We start from the raw sequence: 19069 nt of genomic DNA on the forward strand, positions 1-19069 counted from the left end.
GAGAAATTTTAGTCTGAATTTAAGATGTCTTGCTGTTTATTATACAGTATGTACCTGCAAGGTACCAAAGGACTTGTCTAAGTAAAATTCAGTTTTTCTCCCCATTTGCCAACGTGCTTTTCTGGAAATGGTTTTTTATTAATGGTTGTCTTTTACAATTCTATGTTCGGTCTGTAGATTGGCAGAATTAGACCATGGTGATTAAAATCTGTCTTCCTTGTAATTTTGGTTATTTAACATATTAGTAGTGGTCATTCTTTTTCCACTTCAAACAGCTTAGCCTGAGTGTTCTAAAGAAGCATTTAAACATATTCAGATTACTAGTGTAAATAAAAAGGCAACTTCTTTTTCTTTAAATAGAGGTTTGAGGAACTCTCTTGAGAAACTGAATAGTTTTTATTTGGGCTAGATTTTTTCCAGTTGATTATAATCACTAGTGAGTGGAATTTAAAAACTACCTTCAAAACGTATGTCTGAAGTCCAGCTGCTCACTGACGTATAAGTGAGGAGGTTTCATCAAGAATTCAGGGTTGGATCAAAGGAGTAATTGTTCCACACTGTGGAATTCATGTGTGTGAATTACAAGACCCGCTTGTGATTGGACGGGAAGAAAACATTTATTTCCCGACCTGTGATTGGCTGAAATGACTTCTTCCCAAGATAGTTCTGATACCCTTCCCCATTTAAGTTATGTGACAGGCGAGCTTAAAGTCCGTGCTGGTACTGACAAACCCAAATCGGCGCCGTTTGTCCGCCGTAAGGAGTCGTGCAAAGTCCGGAAGTTTTCCAGCAAAGCTGCAGCGAGGGGCGCGATCTCCGAATGACCGGCAGCGGGATCGCATCGCGGTCGCAGCCGACGCGGGGGTGGAAGGACGCTCGCCGTTTCCTTGGGGTCCTTTTCGCCCCACGTTCCGGACTGTCGCTCGCGTCGGGATCGTGTTGAGTTCCTGAAAAGCCGGGCCGAGTCGAGCCCCGACGGGCGTCGCGGCGGGGCTGTCGAGGGGCGCCGGACCGCAGCCCCGGCGGACCCCGGGGCGCCCCGCGCCACGCCCCCTTCCCAGCCCGCGCCGAGACGGGCCCCGGGGGCCGGGCGTAGCGCTGCGCGGAGGCGCGCTCCCTGGTCCTCGCGCCTCCCCGCTCGCCCGGCCGGCCGCGCCGCCGCCACGCCGGCGCTGGGCACTACTTTCCGTCCGCGGGGTTCCCCCGACCCTCTCCCGCGGCCGCCTCCGCCCCCGCCCCCGCCCCGCGCCGGCGGAAGGAGACGCGCGGCGCTCGCGGCCGCGCGGGTGGACGGGGCGGCGGAGTGGTCCTGGCGCGGCCGCCGCGGGCGTCAGGCGGCGCCGCGGCAATTTGTCAGTTCTTTGCCCTTCAGGTCCTGGCGGCGCCGCGCCCGGGCCCGGGGCCGTCCCGTCCCGGCTTCCGCGCGGGCCCTCGGTCGCCCGGTGCTCCGCCGCCGTCCGCGGGCGGGCGGTAGAAGCTTCTGGCCGGCCCCTGCCCGCGGCGGGGCGGCGGGCCCGGGCCCGCGATGGCGCGAGAGCCGCGGCCGGAGCTGGTCGGGAAGCGGTTCCTCTGCCTGGCCGAGGGCGAAGAGGCGCGGCCCGAGCGCGGGGAGGGCGGCCGCCGCCGGCGGGGCTGGAGAGCGGGGGTCATCCGAGCCGTGTCCCACCGGGACCGCCGCGACCCGGACCTGTCGGTAAGCGCGCGCCGCGGCCGGGCCCGGCGGCCACGCCCCCTCGGCGTGCGCCGCGTCCCCGGTCCCGAGCCCCGGGGGCCCGCCCCGGCGCTCCGGCCGCCCCTTCCCCCGGGCCGCGCGGCCGTCGAGGGCCCCGAGGCTTCCCGGGAACTAGACGGCCGCCCGGCCCCGGGGCCGAGGCACGGCCGGACGCCTCTCCGGGCTCCCGGGCTCCGCGCGTCGAGCCCAGGCCGCGGCGGGGCGGCCGTCCGACTCCGCCTCGCCGCGGGGGTGCTCGGGCCGCTGCGAGCCGCGCGCAGAAGGGGGATCCGGACGGGGTTGGCGCCGAAATCGACGGGCGTTTCTTTGAAGCGCTTTTCCTTTTCACACGGGGCGGGGGCGTTCATCGCGCCTTTCAAAAGGGTGGCCCTAGTTTTATTTGATTCCGAATGAAGCGAGAGACACTGAAATCACAGCGTGACGGGGCCGCAAAACCCTTCCAAGGGTCTTTTCCCCCTTAGGTTTGACAGTATCGGCGTTTTCTTCCAGTGTGTGTAGGAAGGTGTGTGCTTTTGAGACGGGGTATATGCACTCTGAGCACCTTTCACGGAGGGACAGCTTGGGGGTAAAAGGAGGAGCAAAGAGGCACGACTTGATGCTTCCTTAAGTTAATTTGTGGATACATCATCCGTGTGAGTTAATGCTACTGCCAAGGAGTATGTGATTTTTTTTTCACTGTAAGTTTTCAAATCTGGTAATGGTATACAGAGTTCGCCATCTTAAATCTGTTTTACGTATTTATTTATTGCTTTTCTTTGGGGGCAACACCTGGCGGTGCACAGGGGTCCTTCCTAGCTCTGTGCTCAGGGGACCGTTGGGATGCTGGGAACCGAACCGGGTCGTCCGTCTGCGAGGCAAACGCCCTACCCGCAGTGCTCTCTCTCCAGACCCTGAAATCTGTTTTTATCTCTCTTCACCTGGCTTAATATTTTTGTTTTGAGTTTGTTTTATGACTAGCCAATGGCATGCTTTGATGCGGTTTAATATTGCAGAGTTTGACTTTGCTCATGTTTCTAGTCGTAAATAAGAATAGTGATAACGTGAAAGATTGGCAATGGTTATGTTGAAAAGAGAATCTTAATCATTTTTGGTCTCAATGGTTCTACCAGTTGTGGCAGTTCAGGTCCTCTTTTGGTTTGTATGAAATGATTGTGCTGAATTTATTTCTTTTAATCCTGTAGTACAGTGGTTGTCTTGACTTTTATGTGGAAGGTAGTTACAGTTCGTTTTTATAAAATTAGTTAAAATTTAGAAGAAGAATTTGGTTTTCATAGTTTTAGTAAGTTAGTGAGAATTAGTAAAATTTTAGGTTAGATAGTGTTGTAGTTATCAGATTTAAATCTGTTATTTTAGATGGGAATTGATATAGTGTTATCGTGACTAACATATCAGTTTGTTAAAGTGTTATGCTGGACATTTAAAAATAGTATTGAAAAGAGTAAAATTTCCTTACATGATAGAGATGTTTTTTATTTTGATTGTTGATTGCTATAATTATAAAAGTAATGGTATTGTACACTATAAATATTTTACTTCAAAAAATAATCAAACTATTTGTGAGTTCATTGAGTTTCTCCTAACATTTTAAATGAGAAATTAATGTTGCTAAAGACTGATCTGAGCTGTCATATGGCTCCAACCTTAAGTTTCAGAATTTTCTGAATTTCTTTTTGAATGTCATTCACTTGTCTCAAACTTGGAATATGTTAGCATCAGCATAGTATTCTCCTTTTATAACTTTATTACTACAGAATTTGTAGTACTACTGCAGAGATTGATCAGTAATATGAAATTTCTCCTGAAGAGTTTCATCAGTTATCTAAAAAGACCCCTGGTAGGCAATGTTTTCATCACCATTTTTTTCTTTTAAAGTTACAAATATAAATCTGCAAATATATTAGAAATCTCGGCTTATTAGATAATATGGAACATGATTTAGAAGAATGACTTTCAAAACTTGATAATTGATTAGGTAATACTTGTTTTCAAAAGTTATTCTTACTGGGACTTACTATGTGCATTAATTACCTATCACTTATATTGACTAATATAATCTTGGTGGTTTAAATAGTATGAATTGATTATAGTATTTTATAGATGCTAAAATGACATTTAATGTGGGTCAATTAGGCTAAAATCAGGTGTGCTGGGACTTTTTTCTGGGGTAGGAGGTGTCTTCCAGGTTTCTCTCATGATTGAAAGCTGTTCCCCTCCCAGCTACTCCTAACGTTGACTCGTGCGCGGTTTAACAGCAGGACCCAAGGTTTTGCTGCTTGTAGGCCCTTCAGTGCCAGGGATTACTTGGGCCGCTCCTGTCTTGCTGAGGGGACTTCCAGCGCTGTGTTGCTCAGGAACATAATGTGCCAGGGGTCAATCCATGGTTGTTCACCTGCAAGACATGTGCTGTCTCTGCAACCCCCACACTGCCTCTTCAGCCACAAGACTTGCTACTATATTGAGGCCAGTGGGATGATTCCATGGGCTCCTATATGTTTTGCAAAGGCTTGGATCCCAGAACTACGTGGTTCCCTGAATATTGCTGTGTATCACCCACACCCCTAAAGAAAGAATATCACACAAGCAGAAAAGATATTCTGGAGGCTTTAGATCTGTGCTCTTTCTTTTACCAACTTAAAAAAATTACATCCATTGACACTTGGATGTATCACTACAAAAAACAACTAGTGTTGGTGTGGATATGGAGACAAAAGGGACCCTCCTAACATTGCTGGTGGGAACGGCAACTGGCCCATCCATTTTGTAAAACAAGATGGGCGTTTCTCAGGAAAGTAGGAATTGAATTTCTATATGACCCAGCAGTTCTGCTTCTTGGCTTCTACCATGAGCTCAAAATCTCTAGATGTGGAAAGACTTTCGTACATCTGTGTTCACTGTAGCACTATTCACAGTAACCCAAATCTGAAAACTACCCAATGAGTGTCCCAGAACAGATGAATGGGTAAAGAACCTATGGTATATTGGGGCTAGAGATACAGTACAGTAGGTAGGATATTTGCTTTACACACTGCTGACCCAGGTTTGATCCCCAGCATCCTCTATGGTCCCCTGAGCACCGCCAGAAGTACTTTCTCGTGCAGAGCCAGGGGTACCCCTGAACATCGCTGGGTGTGGATTCAAAACAAAACTGTGGTGTACATGCACAATGAAATAGTTCTGGGGTATAAGAAAAGTTGAAGTTATGCAATTTGCTGCTACATGGATGGACTTGGAGAGTATTGACAAGTGAAGTTTGAATGGGGGCAGACGAAGAATGACCTATCTTACATGTGGTGTATAAAAAAAAACACAGTAGGGGAATAAATAAGAGATATCTAAAAGCAGCGGAATCCAAGAACTGGTCTTCAGTAAGAAGTTTACCACAGAGACATGAGGTGGTAGCCCTGACACTGAGATAATGTTAGAGGGAAGACGACACTGGTGGAGGGTGTGGTGCTGAAGGTCTTATGTATAAAGTCCTACCACTGATAGGTTTGGATGCCACAGTTCTTGAAATTTAAAAAGAAATTTGTTTTTGCTGTGCTGATTTTATTGCTATGAAAATTATTTATTTTAAATGTTGGTTTCCTGTCACATGCCAGAGAATGCAGAAACAGTAGAACATACAACGGAGTATTCCTGGAATAGATTTTAGAATATTTCAAAGATACAGTGATTAGGTGGAACTAATTATCAGACTGTCGCTTATGAGCTAAAATGCCTGGTTCATCTATCAAAGTTTTTGTATTCGAAAACATTTTTAAGTTCAGGAATATGAAAGAAGAAAATCGTATGCTAATGTATGGGAAAGTTCATGTCTAAGAGAAACGCTTGTTTCCTTTATAACTTTTCATTTGTGTAAAGGGAACATAGTATGAATGTTATGTCTCATCTTTCCATGTTTGGAATAAAGATGCTTATATTTATGGACATAGTTATGTGAAATACAAATCAAAGTTTAAGGAGAGGAAATGACAAATACATTTATAGACAGAGCTAAAATATAGCATTGAATTTGTTTTTGTGGACTAGGGAGATAGTACACTGGGTAGGGCATTTACCTTGCACATGGGCTATCTGAGTTCAATCCTCTGAACCACTTACGGGCCTCCGGCACTGATCCCTGAGCACAAACCCGGGAGGATGTCCTGAGCACCACCTTTTCCCACTGGATGTTATTTACACTACTGTCAAAAATCAGTTGAGCATATAACACCAGGGTTTGTTTCTGGGCATTCATTTCTTTTCCATTGTTTCTATGTTTTCCATTAAGTCACTGTTTTGATTATTGCAGCTTTTGTAGCATGTTTTGCAGTCACAGATGCGAGTTGTTAAACGTGGTTCTTCATTTACATGATTGATTTGGTTCATGTGGGTCTCATGAGAGTCTTCATGAGTTTTACAATTGTCTTAAACATACCAGAGCTTAGTGTTTATGAGATCAGTTTAGTGATCTTTCTTGGTGACTTGTTATTCTGGTACTCTATCCTTGGGACTCTAACGTAGTTCTCCTTGGAATTCTAGTTTTATCTCTTAAATTTATATAAAGTCCAGGACTTTATGTAAATATTTTCCTTTGCATTATGGTGAATTCACTGTTAACAAAGGTATGGTATACGAAAAGGATTTTTTTTTATCTTATTAGTTGCTTTTACACTTTACTTTAATTCACTTGATTTTCATTACCCGCTTTTCTCCAGAAGAATTTGGATGTTTCAGTTATCTTAATCATTATTTTCAGAGATTAGTTATATATATTTATATTTACACAGGTTTTTGTAAATGATATAATTAAATTATAACTAATACTTTGTGTTGCGGTCAAACCATCACTACTCTTGCTTGAGATAATCTGTTTGTAGAAAATATGTATTTTTTTGTTTTTATAACCTGTGATTGGAGATAATCAAATATATGAAGCTAGCTCTATGGTGAGAAAACATTGTCTTAACGATTGTTATGAAAGTTAGCTAAGGCATAGACATTGCACTTAGGCGTTAGGTTTTTTGTGCACTTGGATATTTTTTTTTTGTTTTTGTTTTTCTTTTGAGGTTGTACCCCGGTCATGGTCCTCCCGTTGTTCATCGATTTGCTCGAGCGGGCCCCGTAACGTCTCCATTGGAGACTTTGTTGTTACTGTGTCTGGCATATCGAATACTCTCGGTAGCTTGCCAGGCTCTCCGAGAGGGGCGGAGGAGTCGAACATGGGTCGGCCATGTTGGCTGCGTGCAAGGCGAACGCCCTACCCGCTGTGCTATCGCTCCAGCCCCACTGTAATCTCATTAGAAGTAAATTAATTTTTAAAATTTTATTGAACACAGTAATTTACAGAACAAAGTTTTTAACGTATGGCACAGTCACAACATGTAAGGAGTAAAGGTAACAAATGCAAAGTGGTGGGATAGATGGGTGCTTGCCTTGCACATGGCCAACCAAGGTTTGATCCCTGGTACCCCATATGGTTCCTTAAGCACAGTCAGGAGCAATTCTTGAGCCCAGAAACAGGAATAAATCCCTGAGCACTAGGTGCTCCCCCCCACCCACGAAAACCCCAAATGTTGTGAAAGGCTTCTACGTTGAAAACTATACGACACTGCTATGACAAGATAAAAAGAAAAGAAGTAGAAAAATAGTGCTCACGGAGTAGAGCAATTAACATCATTAAAATGGTCATCCTATCCAAAGGAATATATAGATTTAAACAGTCCTTACCAAAATTTCTGACTTTTTTAGAGGAACAAAATAAGCACAAGGTTGAAATTCTACGGAACTGCAAAAGACCCCAAATTGCCATAGCGTTTGTGAGAGAATCGAAGAATGAAACAAGAATGAAAGCTTTATGTCCCTCTGCTTCAAACTACTTACTCTTCCAAAGCAACAATAAAAAACAGTATGGTATGAAATAGGTTAAATAACAGATACGTGATTTAATTAGAATAGAAACTGGGAGCCCAGAAGTAAATCCATATAAATGTAGCATTTAAAGACAGAGGAGCAAACATAAAATGGATGACAGGAAAATCTCTTTAAATGGTGTTAAAAAAAAAAACTGCATCAGGGCTGGAGCGATAGTACACAGTGGGTAGTGTGTTTGCTTTGCATGCAGCCGACCCATTTCCGAGCTCTAGCATCCCATATGGTCCCCTGAGCACTGCCAGGAGAGATCCCTGAATATAGAGCCAGGAGTAACATCCCTGAGCATCACTGGATGCAATCCCAAAAGCCAAAAAGAAAATCTAGAGCTAGAAAAGTAGATCATATGCAGTCATATGCAAAAGTATAGGATCGGATCACTGTATCATGCCATGTACCAATGTACTTAGTGGATTAAAGAACTGAATATTAAATTCCAAACCATAACATACATTGAAGAAAACAGAAAAAAAAACACTTCAGTGATGATGGCATCAGAGATTAAGCCCCAAAGATAGGGAAACAAAAATAGACATTAAACTTAAATACCTAGTAGGCAAAAGTGCTATCATGAAAAGATATTCTTCTAAACAGAAAAAGAAAGCATTCTCCATCTGACAGTATAATGTCCAAGGTGTATTACTGAATTTGCAGAACTTGAATGAAAAAAATGGAGAGAAAGTGAGCGAACTTCTCCAAAAAAGAGATACAGTTGGCTAACAGGTACATGAAAAATGTTCACTATTCGTAAAATGCAGGGACAGTGAGATGTTACCTCATCTCTACAAAAAAAACCAAACCAAAACAAAAAAAGACCAGAAACAGCAAATGCTGAGAGAGGTGTGGAGAAATAGGAATCCTTGTATAACATTGGTGAGAATGTAAAGTGGTTCAACCGCTATAGAAAACAGTATGAATGTGTCTCAAACTAATAGAAATAGGCTTTTAGACCATGGACATAGCTCAAGGGGCTGAAGTATATCCCAAGTTGGGGCCCAGGTACCACAGGGTCTCCTAAGCCCTCCTTGTTGCGGGCCGCCCAAAAAATTAAACTGATTTGTCTATAATCCAGCAATTTCACTTGGAGGAATCTATCCAAAGAACACAAAAGCACTAGTCAAAGATGCACGTACTTCTATATTTCCTGTAATTCTTTTTCAGTTGCCAGATTATGGGAATAAGAGAAGTGTCCAGTAATAGAACATGTGATGAATATACAATGGACTTTTGGGTAGAGGACAAATCACAGTGGTGTCCGGGGCTGTCAGTGCCACACTTTGCAGTGTTTAGGGATTTCCAGGACTACCCACAACATGGTTCAGGGGACCTTGTGGTTCTGGGGATTAAATTGGGTTTGGTGCTTGCAGTATTTGTACCTTGACCCCTGTAGCTCCCAGGCCTGGTAGTTCTTGGCCATTTGGAAGGGGTCCTCCTGTGGGTGCCTTGGTGCACTGTTCAGTGGTGAGGATTAAGCCTGGAATCCCACATGCAAAGGATGCACTCAAGCCCTTTGAGACCTTTTCATGACCTTCTTAGTAGTTCTAATTTATTTTCAATTTTTAGGTTTGATTCTGGGCCACAGTTGGCAGTGCTCAGGGGTTCCTTTTGGCTCTGTGATTAGGAACCACTTTTGGCGTTTTGGGGAGAATATATGGGATGCTGGGGATCCAGTGCGAGTCAGCTGTGTGCAAGGCAAGCGCCACACCCTCTGTACTATTGTTTCTGCTCATAGACTCGATCTATTTTTAAATGACAGAGGATTTCAGTGTTCTGTATAGGCTGATTTTTTTTTAAACTTCACTATACACTTAAGGTAGCAAAAGGAGGTGTAGAGGTAGCTTACTTCATGCCTCCTAGGCACCACTGGTGTGACCGTGGTGGCCTGAAGTATTACTGTCAGCAGCATGGCATTGCCTGCCTTTTGTATGGAATGATCTGGCCTCGATGACACAGTATTGCTAAGAGTGGCTGACCCCTAAATCCCAGAACACCACTTGGGAGGCTGTCTCTCCCCTCTGGAAAAAAAAATAGCCTTTGTCAACAAATGTTAGTGATGCAATATATAGCATATAGCACAGTGACTTGCTTAACACTGTACTACATGTTTGCTGAGAGAATAGATAGTAAACGTTCTTATCCAAAGAAAACCTTTGACTGTATTATGAATTGTGATTATTTGTGTTAACAGATGTAGAGTCATTATAAGTAAAGGCCCTCCCGTTGATCATCGATTTGCTCGAGCGGGCCCAGTAACGTCTCCATTGGAGACTTTGTTGTTACTGTGTCTGGCATATCGAATACGTCACGGGGAGCTTGCCAGGCTCTCCGAGAGGGGCGGAGGAATCGAACTCAGGTCGGCCATGTTGGCTGCGTGCAAGGCAAACGCCCTACCGCTGTGCCATCGCACCTGGAAATGAATCTAATGTTACTTCCACCTCAATATGAAGAAAGGAAGTTTTGCTTGCTAATGTGGCAGCCCTTTTGGCAAAGTGTTTTAGACTTCTAGAAAAGGACACACTTTTAATATTGACCTTCAGTGTAGTGCTACACACATTTACCAAATCTTTATCAGCAGTTAAAGTAAAGCTGTTACTTTCCACTTTGGATGATACTTTGGATAACAGGAAGTGTAGTTTGACTCTGAAATTTAATACTAATGTTTCTGCTCTCAAAGAGAGAAGATCTGATCCAGCAGCAGCAGCCAGCATGGGGGGCTGCTTTGATACTCTGGATCACCATCTTGCTCCCTCAGGTCAGGATTATCCTTGCCCATGAAGTGGAAAAGGAAGGGAAAGGCACTCGCCATCCTCTTTGGCCCTGCTCAGCCCTGGCCCAGGGCACTGAGGCTAGTGGCAGCAGCCAGTTTTGGGGACTGGCTTGGTATTCAGGATTGCCCTCTTGTTCCACCGGTTTAGGATTATCTCTGCCAAAGACATCCTAACTTTAATCGCCTACCCGCACAGTAATTCACAAGAAAAAACTTGAACTGCAAACATCACAATGGGAAAGCAACACAGAACCCCACCATACTTAGTGAGTGAAGATGGTAGCCTGGAAGACTCAACCAGTAATAACAAGCTGGAAATGAATCTAGAGGGAAATTGTTGAGGTTGTGTAAGAAGCTCAAAAAAAATGATGGAAGGGACCACTAGTAAATAAAACAAGAGATATGTGAGCAGAAATGAGGAAACTACAAATAGAAATGACAGAACCGAGAAACTTGGTAGGTCAGATTAAAAATTTATTGGAAGGCTCAGCAGCAAAGGAACAGCTCCAGGATAAGGTGCAGAAAACCTCCAGACAGTAGAAGAGATGGAACAAAAGCCTGAAACTAAATTAACAACTGACGAGAGAATGTCAGGTGAATTTGAGAGGAACAGCATAGGAATCATCGGAGGCCCAGTATCTGAAAACATACGACTTCAGGCTGGACAGTAAAGGTCATTTCTTAATTATCAAGGGATATCAGAAAGAATGCTCTTAAACGTATAAGTACTTAATGAGGAACTAGCAGAATGCTTAAAACAATTGTTAAAGACTTGAAGAAAGACACTGATAGCAATGCAATAGTAGTTGGAGACTTCAACACTGCTCTTGATAGATCAACTGTACTAAAGCTCAGTGAGGAAATACTTTGAAGGAAGAAAGAGGAGAAGACAGGTTTAGTAGATATATATAGAACTTTTCCATTTTCAAAAGACTGAATGTACATCCCTTTCCAATATACACAGGGACATTTTCCAAGGTAGACCACATGCTGGGACACAAAATATACCTACACAGAGTCAAGAGCATAGGAATCATATTAACTTATCTTCTCAGGCTGTGATGCGCTGAAAGTAGTAGTTAATCACAAATGGAGATTTCGATAACTTGACATTGAATAGCTTGTTACTGAGCAACCAGTGGGTCAGAGAGAAAATCAAAGATGAAGTTATAAGATTCATGGAAATGAGAATAAGGAAACTACCTGCCAGAACTTGTGGGATATAGCAAAGGCAGTGGGGAGGTGAAAGTTCATAGCTCTGTAGGCATTTATCAGGAAAAAGAGGGCCTTGTAATGGACTTGACTGCACAATTTAAGAAATGACCAGCAACTGGAGCCCAGTTGGAAAATGGCCAACAAAAGGAACCCAAAGAAGGCAGGAGAAAAGAAATAATAAAATAAAAATACAAAGAAATAAATGAATTGGATTCCCCAAAAGCAGTGCAAAAGATTGATGAAACCAAGAGCTAGTTCTTTGAAAAAATAAACAAGATTGATAAACTGCTTACAAGATTCAACAAGAAAGAGAGCACCCCAGTAAACCAAATAGAAGCATGAAGGGGATGTCACAAACAGAAACCACAGAAATCCAAAGTATCCTCAGATTACTTTGAGAACCTTTATGCCATGAAACAAGAGAACCTAGAATAATGGACACATTCTTGAACATTCTATAACCTCCTAAGCTTGAATCAAGATGATTTGGAATACCTGAATGGACTTTCATTATCAAGGAAATTGAAGTGGTAATCAGGTTTCCCAAAAACGGAAGCCCAGGCCCAGATGGATTCACTAGAAATTCTTTGAAACTTTTAAAGAGGACCTACTGCAAATCCTTTCCAGGCTTTCCAGGAAATTGAAAGAAACAGTACACTTTTAAACAGTTTCTATGAAACAAACATCACCCTGATTACTAAAAGTAGACAGAGACACCACCAGAAATGAGAATTATAGGCCGAGATCCCTGATGAACGTTGATACAGAGATTCTCAACAAAATACTTGCAAATAAAATCCAACAACTAATCAATAAAGATCATACACCATGACCAAGTAGGATTCATCCTGAGGATGCAAGGATGGTTTAACATATGCAGATCAATCAACATAATACACCATATCAGTAAAAGAAAGAATACAAACCATATGATCATATCAGTACATGCAGAGAAAGTATTTGACAAAATCCAGCATCCATTCATGATTAAAATCTCAAGAAAATGGGAGTTTGAAGGATCTTTCTTTTTCTTTTTTTTTTTTTTCTTTTTTTTTTTTTTGCTTTTTGGGTCACACCCAGCGACGCTCAGGGGTTACTCCTGGCTCATGCACTCAGGAATTGCTCCTGGCAGCGCTCGGAGGACCATATGGGATGCTGGGAATCGAACCTGTGTTGGCCATGTTGGCTGCGTGCAAGGCAAACGCCCTACCCGCTGTGCTATCACTCCAGCCCCGGATCTTTCTTTAGTACAATCAAAGCCATTTTCCAAAAGTTCAACAAACATTCTCAGTGAGGAAAAACTGAAAGCTTTTCCTCTAAGATCAGGCACAAGACAGGATTGCCCACTCTCACCACTTCTAGTCATATAGTACTAGATGTACTTGCCATAGCAGTTAGTTAAAAAAAAAAAAAAAGATACCAAGAGCATTCAGATAAAAAGGGAAGAAGTCAAGCTCTCACTGTTTGCAGATGACATTTTCTAAATATAGTTGGAAAAGGAAATGCAAAAAGATTCCTAGAAACAATCCACAAAACGGGATTTGTATAGTAATGTGGCAAGCTACAAAATTTGTTCTCAGTCATTTGGTTATGATGGAGAAAAAAGATTTCACCGTATACTTGACCAGATGAACAAAAACATATTTGCTCCAGATCTACATTTAAGAAATACTAAAAGGAATCTGAGCAGATATAAACTAAAGTTCATTAAGTATGGTGATGAAAGAGCAAAACAATAAAAGACATATGGATAAAATAAGATAATAGAATATCAGTGTGGGAGAGAGAGAATAGGATAGAATTTTTTTAGGAGTTCGCCCTCTTTAATCTAGCCAGCCATCATGCTGTCCTGACTGAGAAAGACCCCAAAACTTCAGCATCAGCAAGCACTGGAAACGCATGCAGGAGGTCGTGGTATTGCTGGTAGTATGCATCATCATTGGATTAGTTTTGGCAAATACTGCCCAGGTTACTTTGGGAAAGTGGATATGAGGCTTTATCACTTGGAGACAATGCCCAACTGTTAATCTTGACAAACTATGGACCTCGGTCAGTGAGCAGCCCAAAACAAGACGGGAACAGCGCTTGTCATTGATCTGAAGTGGTCTCACATCCTGGGCAGCCTAGAGGAAGTAGCTGAGCCCACCAGAGCTCAGATCCCAGAGCCCAAGAGCCCCCAGCAGCCGAAAACCTCCATAATCCAGTCTCTGCATTCTCATGTCCAGAATAGCCTCATGATGAATCTGTTGAAAAACTCAGGTTATGTGGGTTTTGTGACCCAAATCTCCAGGCCCTCACTGAGTCGGGGATAGGCGACTTCCCGATTGGTATCCCTCTGTTGTTCTGGGAGCCTGGCAGTCATGCCTACCAACTACCTCTGGTGCCACTATTAGCTAATTAACCTGCCATGATCCAGAGACTCAAATAAATCTCGAAAGAGATTGACAAGCTGCAGAGATGTTTCCGGACCCTAAAGTCACCATCCAGTTAAAAAAAAATTTCTCCATCTGTATCACCTGCTTCCAAACTTTAGAATTCCTGCAGAGCGCGGCTATCTCATACTCTGCACCACTGATAGACCAAGCAGGAGTAGCACACCACATTGGATGGAATGTAAAGTAGGAGGCAACCCATCTCGATTAAGAAAATATTAACACACAAGGCTTAACCTGTAACTCATGTTAGTAATCTCTTACACAGGGCTTAATGACTCCAGGGCGAGAGACAACAGTCTTCACAAACTTTCTTTCATGGAAATCGTTTTGATCATTTTTAGTGAATTATTCATAACAAGCAATGCAAAATTATTTAGGGTCTGCTGTTGGGAAAGACTTGGGTTTTGGTTGGGAAAATGGGAAATAATGGTGGTGGAAGATGTAATAGTGGTGCAATTGGAATACTGAATGCAATAAATCTTTGCGAATAACTATAAAAATTAAAGAAAAAAAAAGAACAAGAACTCAAAGTTCTGGGGAAGGGAAAGCTACCAAAACAGTCTGTCATTGTGAAAGCCAAATTCTTCAGCAGAAGAGCTGAGGAGAAGATTAAGGGAGTGGGACGAACCTGTGTCTTGGTAGCTTGAAGCCATGTACAAGAAGGATCATTAAATGCTACAACTGCTTTTCTCTTTGGGGGGAAAAAGTCTGTTTAGTCTAAAGGCACGATGTTTATATCATCACAAGCAGACTGTTTGATAGACTTATGCGATTGAAAAAACAAAAATTTGAAGCAAGGACACTTAAAAATGTAAGAAATGGAGAAAAGCATCCAATTAAAAGCAGAGAGCTAGAGAAATAATACAGGTTCAGGTGCTTCCCTTGCATGTGGCCACCCAGGTTTGATTCCTAGCATATGATATGTTTCCCAGGGTGCCTAGCCAGGAGTAAACCCTGAGCATGATCTATGTATCCCAGAAACCAAAAATTAAAATAAAAGGAAAACAAGGCAGACAGAAGTCATGCTAAAATAATCCCCCCCCCCCCCCCCAGTACTGAATAACCAGTAACAGATTGGTTTAGCCTTCCCTAAATGTGAATGGTCTAAATTCATCAAAATAGGGCCAGAGAAGAGAGTATAGGGCTTATTAGGTACTTTACTTGCACATGGCCTTCGTAGATTCATTGCCCAGTACCTCATATCATCCCCAGAGTACCACCAGAAGTAAGCTGTGAGCATTGCTTGGTGGCCCTCCCTTCCAACAATACCTTATTGTACATATAAGAAATATATATATGTGTGTGTATATATATATATATATATATATCTTATGGGCTGGAGTGGTAGTGGGTAGGGTGTTTGCCTTGCCAACCCAGGTTCTATATCCAGCATCTTATATGATCCGAGTATCACCAGGAGTGACCCCTTAGCACAAAGCTGGAATAAGCTTTGAGCACCAATGGATGTGGCCTGTAATGCTCGCCAAAAAGCTAAAAAAAAAATCCTTCACATACTACAACATAAAGAATAAAAAGTATGTATGTGGCATTTCAAATAAAAATCGGAAAATCATGGACTGGATAGGAAATGTTTTTATTTGTAATTAAGCAGTTTTATTTGTACTTATTTAGCAGTCAAAAAAGTTGAAGTTGTGTGTTTCAAGATAGCATTCATGATTGGTAATTACACTAAATGCAAAATAACTCAGGAAGTAGAAGACAATTATCAAATGTTAACCAAAGCAAATGACTGGCAAAAACTTAAAAAAACTTGAACTCTGAAAAACTTGATTTAATTAGCAGAGAGAAAAGGAGGGGACGGTTGCTTTAAGGGAATGGGAAGATCATTTTGATAGTGTGATGGCATTGCGATGGAACGTCAGTGGTTGCAGTTATTTACACATGCAGATCTGAGGCTGTACTCAAAAAACTATTGGTAAATAATAAAATAGAATAAAAAAACTGTAGTTATACCTACAAACTGGCACTAGGAAGAATACAACTTTTTTGTTTATAGACTGGTAAGTTGGGTATACACTTCTAGTATTATAAAATTTTGGAGAGGGGAGGGTCATATAGGAAGTTATTTTGAGTTCTAGGAAACACTCAGGAATCCTTGGCCCACCAGTTTTGATGGTTCAAGGTAGAACCTAAGGCTAAGGCTTAGCTTGGTCCTTATGATGCTGGGACCACCAGGTCCACACACATACTGCTCCAAGGGCCGTCTAATTGGGAACTTTGCATACAAAGCATGCACCCCTGAGCCATTCATTGTACTCCTGGCATTATAAAATTTTGATAAAATTTTAAAGATAGCCTGAATTAAAAAGACCTGAGGTTGTAGGAGGGGAGACAATAAAGTGGGTAAGGTGCTTACTTGCCTTGCATATGACCAACCCAATTTAAACCCTGACAATAAGTATGATCTCCATAGCACTGCCAGGAATGAACCCTGAGCACAGAGTGAACCCTGAATGTAGTTGGGTGTGGCAAAAAAATCCCCGCCAAATAAAAAAGTAGAAGACACAGTAAAGTCATTCCTCATCTATATGCTTGCCTTTTGTATATACAGTTTAAAACTTGTCAGTAAAATTTTTTTGTTGATTTTGGCTTTAGTCCACACCTGGTGGTACTCAGGACTTATTCCTGCGTCTGTACTTTTGGCAGTGCTTAGGAATCTTATGTGGTGCTGAGGATTGAACCCAGGTTGTTTGGGTACTAGCCCATTAGGTAAAATTCTATACTAATATTTTCAAGATCCTAGGTCTGTTGAATGTGGAACTTTTTAGAATGATTTGACTAAAAAATGCTTTCAAAATAGGTAACATCAGTCTTTATGATGCAGAAAAGTAGCCAGATGTTCTTAAAGGTTCTTCTTAATAAGTTTTAATAATATAACTTCTGGCACATTCAACTAATGTGAATTAATTATTTCAAAAAAAAGTCACTAAATTGTCTGGTCACAATTTTCATACTTGTAAAACATACAACAAGTATTTGTGATATTAAATTGTTCCCTCAAATTTTTTTGATGCAATGATTTTTTTTGGGAACGTGAAATTAAAAATAGATGGTGTAGTTTTTAAAATGGAAAGTAGAGGTTTATATACAGACTTTATGGACATAAAATTTAAATAGAATGCAACCAAAATGTTTAATCATTTTAATATAGACGTTGTTGTGAGAAAGGGGTAGATTTTGCTACAGTTTATTTCAAAGGTAAGATTATGTATAATGGCGTATGTAAAATAGTGTTCTTTGTTTTGCTTCTCATAGAAAAATGCTAGGAGAATTGTATAGTTCCATTGATTGGTTTCGATGCAGTAGAATCTGACCTTTAGCAGTTGTCTGAGAAATTGCCAGCACAGCATGATCAGCCTGCCAGACAGTTTTCCCCTTGTTTTTTTGACAGGCCTTCCGTGGTTTAGTAACATGCCAAAGAAATTTTAAGCTTCTTTTCATAATATCAGTGATTTTGTAAAATAGTAAGAAAACAATGAAAAGCCCTGATAGAATAAGTCGTAGATTGTTTTTACAAAGTCATGGGTTGCAGTTCATATAAATTTAAAATGTATGCTTATTTTTTAAGATGATAAAGTTCTATTATTTTTTATTTTAGGTATTTTGGTCTATGAAATTATCATTAAAACTTGAAATAGATTTATTTTTTACCTTAGTCATTATTCTTATGCAGTTTAAACATGCAGGTATTTCCTGAATAGGGATGCAGCTATCAGCTGTATATCAAGCGAGGGCTTCATGTAAGCAAGGCACGTGCTCTATCTCTGGCCCACGTCTCTGGGCCCTAGTGTTCGTATTTAGTTGTAAATAACAATTGGTTCTTATTTTAATTGCTTGTGTCTTAATATATAAATATTTTCACTGTAGTTAAATGTGTTGGAACAGTTATCGAAGTACTGAAGGCTAAGACCAGCATGCTGCATGAATTTGTGTGAAAGCCTGTTCTCTAAAGGACAGTATTTTTAGAGGTTGTAAAGGGTTCAGCTGTTTAGTTCTGGGAGTAAGCATGAACACTCTAAGCTCTGTTTTCTTCAGCTTCAATTGAGTACACAGGAAGGGGAAGATGGATTGCCTTAGTGTTTAAGAATTAAGTGATGAATTAATAGAACCATCAGTGGTCAGACTAGATTTTTTTTCCCTGCAGGTGCTGGTGTTCCATAGGACATTCCAGTTGCTTTTTGTTGTGTCAGATGTAGAAAGCAAAATTATATGGGAAATCAAAATTATATAGTCTTACATTAGTTCCTTTGTATGGTTTTATAACAATTACATAGTGAATTTGTTATTTTAAGTAAAGGATTTACTACTAAATGTTGATTGATGCACTTACATCAGCTTTAAAGTACTAAAGTGTAAGATTATCATTACTTATGTAAAACGTTGTCCATTAGATAGGTAAGTAAATTTTATAAGTAAAATGAAGTGTATTTGATCTCATTATACTTGTGATTTTGCATACTGATCCTAAAATTTTAATCGTGTCACTTTGCAGAAATAAAAATAAGGCTTTTAAGTGAGAGGTTTTTTCAGTGACTATTATTTATAACTGTGTTACTACACTTCTACATTTATTTTCAGAACTAGTGTCAGGAAGTTGAATTCGTTAGTGATGTGGCCCAAAGCAGGGAAAATATATGTAATCAAATTCACTTTTAAAGGTTGGGAAGACCAATCTGTCGTTTTTTCAGCACATACAATAGAGTTAGCTTTTAATCGTCTTTTGGGCAGGGTGTTCACAGAGAAATGAAGAAATTGAGGGGTGACTACTCTGATTTTCTGTTTTGCTTGCTTTTTTATTAGTTTAATTTTGGGACCACACCCTGAAGTTCTCAGGGCTTTTCACTTAGGGATCACTCCTGGCAAGCACGTGACCTCCAGCTGTACTGCCTCTCAAGCCGGACTACTCTAGTTTTTCATGATATAATAAGACTTCATATCTCTAAATTGGAACTTTATATTAGAAAATACTGCACAGCGTTAAGTATGCTT

General features: G+C 41.4%; 1 protein-coding gene across 1 annotated transcript in view; it reads left to right on the forward strand.

The window, feature by feature from the left end:
• The first annotated feature begins 1525 nt into the window (after positions 1-1525).
• JMJD1C (jumonji domain containing 1C) overlaps positions 1526-19069 on the forward strand; it is a 177067-nt gene continuing 159523 nt past the window's right edge. Inside the window, exon 1 of the mRNA XM_056107900.1 lies at positions 1526-1693. Within this exon, the coding sequence (XP_055963875.1) occupies positions 1526-1693 (168 nt within the window). The remainder of the gene's footprint in view (positions 1694-19069) is intronic.

Source organism: Sorex fumeus, unplaced genomic scaffold (genome assembly GCF_029834395.1).
Source record: "Sorex fumeus unplaced genomic scaffold, SorFum_2.1 ptg000183l, whole genome shotgun sequence".
Taxonomy (NCBI): Eukaryota; Metazoa; Chordata; class Mammalia; order Eulipotyphla; family Soricidae; genus Sorex; species Sorex fumeus.